Raw genomic sequence first — 9,399 nt, 5'->3', positions numbered from 1 at the left:
TGCCAGTGTTTGATCTGTGCTGTGAAACCATCTCTTTTTACTCTTCAGGTTAAGTTTTTGTGTATGTAGAATGGGGATGATAGTTGTATCCTTCACACCCTTCTTTTTCTGCAGAGGTGCACTGAAAATATACTACTGCCTGTGAAGGTGATTTTCATATACATAGGTTTAAATGCAAATTTTTAATTTGTCAGATTGCATAAGATGAAGCCTTTTGTTACTGAGGTGGAAGAATATAAAGCTAAGATAAGGTAGGAAGGGAAGGAGAGAACACAGTCATGGCAGCGAGGTCTTTCTGGGAAAGAGGCATACAGGTCTAAGGAAAAACAATTATTTCTTAATAAAACAGTGCTAAGAATTCCAACAGTTGTTACATAAGAAGATGGGTAAGAAACTTAATTGGACACCATCTTGTCTAAAGTGCAACTCGTTTGGTTATCTGATACTCAAGAATGAGTTATACAGAAGGCAGAAATGTACTATACTGTGAAGGATGAGCAAAAGAGGATAATTGAATTTGTAGGGGTAGAATTTGGCAAGACTTGGACATGAAATGGGATGCAACTAGTGAAGAATATAACTAGTAGTGCCAAACCATGTTATATCTTCATCAGAGTCAAACCTTTACTATTGCTGAGCAGATCTAGGCTGCAGAGTAGCTATGGCACACTTGACATCGTCCCTTCTCCATTTTTTTCCTTTTGCTTTAATGGACCTTGTTTTCCATTTAAATTAATTTGAAAAAATACCCATAGTTTTAAGTGAATAATACGTAGTCTGGGTTTGTTTTACGTAGACTGATAGTGCATATGTGCAAATTTACCCAGGGTGTTTATGCAGTGCAACAGCCTTATTTGTAGGTAAGCTTTTGTGGACGTTTGAATAAGCTGGCCATCAGCTTTAAGGCAGGGGGAATTCTGAGGTTTGTTATCTGGAGCTGAAGTATGGATGGATTAATCTGCATAATGAACTTCCTTTACTGAAGGAAGCTCCTTTTTTAGAGTTGGTTAGTATTCCATGCCAAATTCTACTTGTAAATTGAAATTTTAGCTAGCAATTTCTTTGCTAATTTTTCTTCAAAATACGTGTTACAGGTAGTGTAGTGAATGTATTTGTGTTCATTAATGACTTTCCATATATTTTAAGTACAGGTCACAGATTTATTTGAAAAATTGTGAATTTATATACACAGTTATAGAAGCAGAAAATAGTTTTCGAATGTATGGAGAAGCACACTGAAATTAGTGATACAGGTATATGGAAATAAGACCTTCACAAGAAGAATTTGCCTCAGGTGAAATAAATTATATAAATAACCTTTTAGGCTTGGAGTTTGAAGGGTGCCCAGTGTCTGTCTAACCCCAGAGGATTAGACACCTAAATTGTTTAGATCTTCAGTTTTTCAATATTGTTTTCATAGTGGTTCAGTTAAAGGTGAACATAAACTACATTTTTTGGTAAATTGATGCAGGCTTCCTTTGGTTTAACTTGGGTCTTGTTCTTAGTTGACATAAAGAAAGCTTGCGTATACAAGGTTTGTGTCGGTTTAAACTGGCATCTGGCTGTGAATAACAAAATCCAGTCTGTTGTTTTGTATTACAGCATAATGGCAAAGTGCATTCATACACAAAACAGTTTTACAGTAAATTCTAAATAGCCAGGTTCAATCTTAAGCTTATTTAAACTACTGCACAGTGAAATAAAAAGTTTTTCAAAGAAAAAAAGACAAAAAATCTCTGTTAAATGAAATTAAGCCTGAAAAAGACTATGACAGTATGTTATTGAACAATGTTGTTTCTAGAGCTTAAACATCTTTTAAGAGAAGAAGTTGGAAAAGTTATTTTACATTAATACAATTGCAAAAAAACATAGAGATTAATCTAATGTACTTTGGCTTTAGTAATGAATGCAAAATTCACTCATCAAAATCTGAGCTTATACAAGGGAAGGTTCAGTTACTTAAAAATATTAATATAAAATTATGAACATTATTTACACGGGAGAGATTGAATGTATCTTGTCACGGACCAAACCCAGTAAGAGACGGTTTGTAGAAGTTTTATCATGTTGCTGCTAACTAGCTTCTATGACCAGAAACTAGTTGGAAAGTGAAGTATTAAGATACCCTTGTTCTCTTCCTTAAAGTGAAGACTCTGCTACAGTCATTTGGCCTTACTCTTTTAGCACCTTGCTGTGATTTTGCTGATTCTTTCTGATTTGTCCTTTTTTGTCCTTTTCCTTTTTGATTGCACTGAGTATCCTGAGTATCCTGAGTATCCAAAGAATTAAGAGCAGCTTCTGTACATGAAGCGTTACTGTCCTGAGGACTCTGCCCTTCGTTGTCCATTCTGACTTTGCTCGGGCTGTATGCAGCTAGCTGACAGAGAGCTACAGCTGCTGTTTGTTTCTGTTCATCACAGCTGTCAATTATCCTTAAGTCTTGAGCTTCATTACAGTGAGCTGTGAAAGAAGATCTGTCGCTGGCAGGGTTAACAGAGTTCTTGGGGTTACATGCACCTGCTCCAGAAGTTTCATTGTCGGTGTTTGGAGGAGTAGCAGAGTTATTGTGAGATGGACCGTGGAATGATGTTTTCAGGCTTACTGTGTTACAAGAATCTTTTACCGAGAGGTTCAGAGGCATGTCTTGCAATTCTAGAAAGTTCTGACTTTCTGGTTTGGATGTGGTTTTGTATGCATGCTCATGAATAAGTCCTGTGTTTGTGTCAGCCTTTTTTGAAAGATTAAGGGGAACTGTCCCTGTGTCTTCTTCCATGTTGGACAGTGAGCCTTCGTTGTTATGACATTCATTTTGTGCATGTGAGTCTTCATCAGTGACGTTAATGCTGAAAGAAATGAAAAGACAATTCACTATCAGTTGCTCTTTTAAATTGGGGCAGAAGAAGTAGGCAGGAAGAAGAGAAAAAAATCTGGCTAGAAGTCTGACAATTTTATTGTTTCTCCTGTAACTCCCCCAAGTCCCTTTCACCATACACATTGCTGTAATACAAGTAATTTCCTGAAGTATACAGGCACGTACATAATAATGGTATTTGAAGTACCTGATACACTGAAGGAGAATGAATGGTCTACTCACTATAGAATCATAGAATGGTTAGGATTGGAAGGGACCTTAAAGATCACCCAGTCCCAACCCCCCTACCATCAGCAGGGACATCTTCCACTAGACCAGGTTGCTCAAAGCCTCACCCAGCCTGGCCTTCAACACTTCCAGGGAGGAGGCATCCACAACTTCCTTGGGCAACCTGGGCCAGTGTCTGACCACCCGCACAGTGAAGAACTACAGCAGCTATAGCAACTGTGAGTTGTACTGTGTTTTGCACAGTTAATATAGAACAAATTATCTCAACGCTGGAAATTTAAATATATTTTAGGAGCATTGCATGAAATGCATCCATCTGTCTTTGTGTGTCCCTAGGAAATCTGACAAGAATTTGCAAAGTGGTTTTATCATTTTACCTGGTAGGTGAATCTCCTCTATCTTGCTGTGTCTGCACACTTTGAAGTAGAGTTGGTTGATCAGTACTTTTTCTCACAGGTCTGAAAGCTGTGAAGTTTTCTTCTGGTTGATCATACTTGCCAAGTGATGTTGAAGATGACTTGTTAGAGAGGTCAAATAAGCCTTCGCATGCATGGCTTGTCTGTGTGAAGTTGGTTGGGCTGGGTCTGCCAGGGGAGCCTGTTGCTGCACTTCCTGCGAGAGGGCTCATTTTAGCATTCTCTCTTTCATTTTGGTCATCTTTGGAATGACTTTTGGCATGCAATAATGTAATTTCTTTTTCATAATCTGCTTGTTTTTTGTGTGAGCTTAGAGGGTATTGTTGGGATGGGCTTAAAGAAGCTGGGTACAGCAAGGTAGTTTCTTCCATTAGATGAGAATTTTGATCTCTGTTAATACCAGCTACATGTGAAAATCTGTAAAATGGAGAATCTGTTGGCCTACAAAATCCGTATGGTATTGGAGGAGTGGAATGGTATTGTTGGAACAATCGATAGTGTTCATATGCTGATGGATTTATGGGTTTTGGAAGTGGCCCAGGGTGGGGAAGAAAGTGTCTTTGATCTTGTGTGCCATAGACAGACAGAGCAGAGCTTTCACACTCTGAATTACCTGGAAGCAAGTAAGGTGTGTAGATAGCCAGCCTATGCTCATAAAAATGGGGCGAGTACTCAGGAATCATCGGTTGCATGTAAGGTGAAATGGAACCAAAGCCTTTTGTGGGTGTGACTTTATGTGGGAACTCTGGAAGGAAAGGAGAACCTGCTTTCCATGGGTGACTTGGTGCATGAAATGCAGACTTAGTGTGAAAAGGTGAACTTTTGTTAGAGAGAGATATAATTTCAGATACTTCATTAGTTTCTGGGTCTTTACTATCTCTGTGTTCTCCTACAGGAACAAAAGCCGAGGGCCTTCCAATGCTGTCCAAAAGCGGCTGCATGCTGATAGCACTTTCTGTTGTAGTGCTGCTAGGGGTTAATTCCTTCTGAATCGCAGGTTTTTGTCCTTGAGTTGTTGTGTTTGTTGCCTGGTTTTGTAATTCAACGTTTTCCTTGGCGTCTTCTTTTGCAAAAGGATATTGAGGCTTTGAATCGAGATTTGACAGTCCATTTGTGACAGATTTAGAAGAAGTTGGTTTGACTGTAGATTCAAGCTGATTGATCTGTTTGGGCTCCAAGGAACTGGTCTTTGGACACTTGATAACACGATCCTGCTCTGATACTAAAGTGATAGAGTTTTTGCAGAGGCCATACTTCATATGGTTAAAAAGGTGGGATTTCTCATTGCAAGTAAAGGGGCACTGAAAGCACTTGTACTTAAATGGCTTTCCTGGTGGTCTTGGGATGTAATGAGGCTTCTTTGGTTTACGTTCTTTGAGGAGACTCATTTTTTTTTGTATTTTAAACAATTAAATGTAATGATTCTTTATAAAAACTTTCTTGTGGTTAACTTTCCTCAATTTTAGGCTCTTGATGTTTCCAGTTTTTCAGGTTTCTAGAATCCTTCTTCCCAGGTGAAGAGAGGAAACCAACTCCTGTGGTGTCTCAGGGAAGAGGGGGTGCCGGAAAACAAGGCTTTTGCAATTGGCGGTGCCGAAACTGTAATGCAAATTTTAAAATTAGCTGTAGTGGAACATTGGAATGAAATACAAAGCAATACATTCTTTTAACTGTATTCCCCTTCATATTACTTCTGGTGTGTTGTGGGGTTTTTTTGAACAAAACAAAAATGCTAGATGCCAGGGTTGAGATAGCCATGCAGAAACTCTGACATCCTTCTGCACCTAAACACAGTCACAGAGAGGTCTAATTCTCAGCATTATTTTTTTTTCCAGTGTTAGTCACCTGCCACTGCTATGGGCTTGAAGGAGTTTTCTTTGAAAACTGAAGGAACATTCATTCAGAAGATGAAAGTAGAAATCTAGGTGGAGCTGTTGAGAGAGAGGTGGAGGTGGGTAGGATGAGAAGAGGCAGGTCCTGGCAGAAGCTGGATATGGGGCAAGCCTGTCGGGCCGGTTCGGGAGAGAGAGGAGGGAATTTCCTGCTTTGGTGAAATGAGGGTGGAGTGGGTTGGTTGCACTTGGGTAGCTGACTTGGCTCTTTCAGGGACTGACCAACCCCCTCTTTTAACTGGCATGGCATTTCCTAACAGCCTAATCTCAATGGATACCTCAAAAGTGGCCAATCTCTCGAAGGATAAAACCACACCAATTTTCTTCTTCTTCCTAATTCAATTAAGAGAAATGAGTACTGCAGTATCTGACTAATAGTCTTCTGCTTGATAAACACATTTCACATTCTTCTACTGTGTAGCAGCTTACATATTGCATGTAGTTAACACAGACACACAAGTGTATTAATTCAGGTAAAAAACTCTCTGTCAGTAACTGATTTATAGGGGAACAATCTATCTGCCTTTCTTCAGAAAAACTAAGGTTGTGGATACTTTCTACAGCCTAATGATTTGCTCAGTAGATAAGTCAGGAGGGCTTGTATCAGCTTGTCCCATTATGTTCACTGATTCTGAAGGCGTGAGAAACTCTCAGAGTCAAGTTCTCATGATTTTATAGGATGTGTTATGGCAGAGATCTAAAAACTGATGATTTCATCATGAACTGTAAGTATCATTATCAAAATGATGACTGTTGCAAAACCACGTACTGTATCTATTGTGTTACCCGAAACTACAGGAATACTAATTGTAAGAGTGACTAGTACAGCTTGATTTTTTTTTTCCCCCCAAAACAGGCTTTTTACATAGAAGTTTGAATTAGTAGTACTAAAGTACTAAGTTTATGAAAAGAATTGCTGATAATTACATGCTGTGAGATTTTAGTTCAAGTAGAGATGTTTTGCATTTCTTAAATCAGAGAATATTTATTAGAAAATGACATGCAACACGTTATGAAAACTGAAGGCAAAGCTACAGAATTGCTGCTTGTTTCATCAGGTATAGTAATTCTAGCAAATTTTATTAAATGTTTCTGATGTCATAGAAATATTAATTTTGTTAAAATAGTAATTGTGAAGGAAGGCACCTTGAAAAATGCAAAGCTGCTCTGTGAGTAGAAAAAACAATCAAGCTTTTTCTTAAAATTAACAAATGATTAAATGTGTGTTAGCCTAAAGAAAAAAGAATGTGTAGTGAAGTAGCTTTTTATTTTTCATGTTTTAGCAAAACTTTTTTGGTGGTTTGAATTGGGTACTGATACTGTAACACTGGAAAAAAAAAATTGAAATATACAGCAACATGATAAAGTCTTGTCATTGTAGTTTGATTAAATTGGTAGTTCAAGAAATAAAAAGTATTTAAATAATATTTTATTTTAATAATTAATAAAAATATTTTAAATATTGTTAGCCAGAATTCCTTTGGAAGGTTAAGAATAATGCTTTTACATTTAAAAAAAAAATAAAATTGAGGCATTGGGGGGAGGTTCAGGTCCCAAACTGGTCTCTTTTTTTTTTCCCCCTTAAGTGAACTTGTTGCATTTATTTTTGACTAATGATGTATAACTAATGTGGACAGATGGACTCAGTCAAGTCAGTTTGTACCTGTTCTTTATATCTTCTTGGAAGCACTTGTACTACTTATTACTGAAAAAAAAAGATATTGTTGTCAAAACTTTATTGCATTCTTAGTTGAACCATTTATGATAACAGTCCGGATTTGCATTCAGGTGCAGCACTTTTAAATAGAGATGTTAATTAGATTTTCTTGTTCTGCTAGCTTTCCTTTGCTTAATAATGAAATTTCCCGTGTGTCCTGTTCCCCCCCACCCCAGCTTTGTACTTGGTATTTAACTTTGGTTCAAGTTATTCCTGTTCAACAGAATATTATCGTTTCTTAATAAGATAAAATGCCTTGTTGCAGTATTAATGTTAGAAATTCAGAGCATTGGAGTTTTTGACGTGTAGAACAGGAGAGAATTACAACAGCTTTTTTTTTTTTAATTTGTTTTGATGGCATGCTCAGCCTACAGACAGTAGGGCTCCCAGAACCTGCTGCTCTGACTTGAGAGGTGGAGAATGAGTAGCTTATTTTAAAAGGTATTTACCCTTTTGTAAACTTAGGCTGCTGTCAGCCAGATGAATGTTCTGTTTCTCTCATTTACTACTTAGTCCCTTTTTTTCCTCATGGTTTTAAAATGCCAGTAATAAAATATTTTTAAACCCAGACAAGAAGGATAATTTCTCTTCCAATCTCAAAGTAAAACACAGGAATATCTGGCAGAGGTACATATTTCACAATTAAAAAAAATCTGATCCCACACTTATAGCTGGAAAATACATTAATGGTTTAAAAAAGGTGCAACCAAAGTGTCTCTGTATAATGTTAGTTACTTACAGTTGTGCAATGTAAATTTTGTGCTAACAAAATTCAAATTTACTATTAGAAAGAAAAATCAAAATAAGTAGTTGCTTTTTCCTTAAACTTGAATGCCATAATTTGTGATACCCTTTAAAAATGGGAAAAAATTCTTCAGTAGCAGGATGATTTTCATGTAACTTTTTTTTTTAGATCGAGAATTTATTTTCTGTATACCTGATTTAGAAATGCAGATAGCTATATATTATTATAATTTTCTCTTTCTAGTTTTGAAATGCAGTAGTATTATTTATGTATCTATTTATTGAAAACAGGTTATTTAGATAATAATGGTTAAACTTGAGGTTATCGTAGGTGTTTGTTTCTTGTCAATAGTCTACTTCCTCCACTTACTAATCTGTAGCACTTTCCAGCCTGAGACGGATAGCTGCAAGTTTTCTTCCTTCTATTTTTAAAAGTATGTTGTTGCTACCTCCTTGCCTTTCACATATTAGCAAGTTCAGAAAACAAAACTGTTGTTTAACATTGTGGGTGTATATAAACAAAAATGTATGTGGGTATAAGTATATACACACATGTATTCGTACACATGAATACACACACATACATATGTACATATATACATATGTGCATGTTGTTTTTTAGGTTTTTAAGTAGTCTAAATTGTTTAAGATGCCCAGCTGATCAAAGAGGAAATTTCAAAATGTCTTTTATTACAAGCAGGGATGGTAATTACATTTCTTTTTAGGACACTACTTTAGCAGACTACGTAACAGTTTGTCATGCACACTCCATTATTATTGCAGTATCCTTTTGGTGATGTTGATCTCTCTGACCAGGAGTACTCACTGGGGTGGAACATTTTGAAGGACATACTATAATTAAAATATTGTGATGTGGCATTATTGCATAACTCAAGGACATGCCATTGTCACCTACCTACAGTGTTGCAAGAACAAGATTTGTGAGTTTTATTCTAGCTGACATTTTCCAGTGATTAACTAGTGCTCCCTTCTAAACTTCCAGTTCCTTTAAACTGGGAGATAAATTTTAACACAACTGTTTCTTAGGAGGAAACACGGGCGAGAGGAGTGGGTTGGTGAGGGCTGGAAGGGAAGCGTGTGTTGAAGGTACAGACCGAAGAATGCTTGTGTCTGTGTGCGTGCGTGTGAGAGGAAGTACAGAAACATTCAATAAGGCAGCGTGGATAAGAATTAAAAATCTTTGTAAATAATAATTTAATAGTTCAATGTCTTAATAAACTTAGTTGACTAGAGAGAGGATAACTCAAAACAATCCAATTTTCTATGCTAAATTTCCAGAAGCTGGAAAAAATAATAAATCAAAACTGGAGTACGTTATTGTCCTACAAACTTTTCTGATTAACCCAGTACTGTGGTATGAAGAATAGTTGTCAGGCTAAACATAGCAATTTTAAGCAGCACAGATTTTTGTTATACTTCAGTATAACACACTAACTTCCTGCAAGATAAAAGGTGCTTAAAATACTTTTTGTCAACAAGAGTTAAGAATTGTAAAAACTTGCAAGAGTT

The 9,399-nt window shown here is 36.8% G+C and overlaps 1 protein-coding gene across 1 annotated transcript; it reads right to left on the bottom strand.

Moving 5' to 3' along the window:
• Positions 1 to 2,116: 2,116 nt before the first annotated feature.
• Positions 2,117 to 4,904, bottom strand: ZNF750 (zinc finger protein 750). Its single transcript, XM_010173788.1, has 2 exons — positions 3,478 to 4,904; positions 2,117 to 2,843 (listed from the first exon to the last, which is right to left on the bottom strand). Exons 1-2 carry the CDS (start codon positions 4,902 to 4,904, stop codon positions 2,117 to 2,119), a joined length of 2,154 nt encoding a protein of 717 aa, XP_010172090.1.
• Positions 4,905 to 9,399: the final 4,495 nt, after the last annotated feature.

The sequence above is a fragment of the Antrostomus carolinensis genome, unplaced genomic scaffold, assembly GCF_000700745.2.
Source record: "Antrostomus carolinensis isolate BGI_N321 unplaced genomic scaffold, ASM70074v2 scaffold47298, whole genome shotgun sequence".
In the NCBI taxonomy this organism is placed as follows: Eukaryota; Metazoa; Chordata; class Aves; order Caprimulgiformes; family Caprimulgidae; genus Antrostomus; species Antrostomus carolinensis.
The sequence above is the reverse complement of the archived record's forward strand: the minus strand, read 5'-3'. Positions and strand labels throughout refer to the sequence as shown.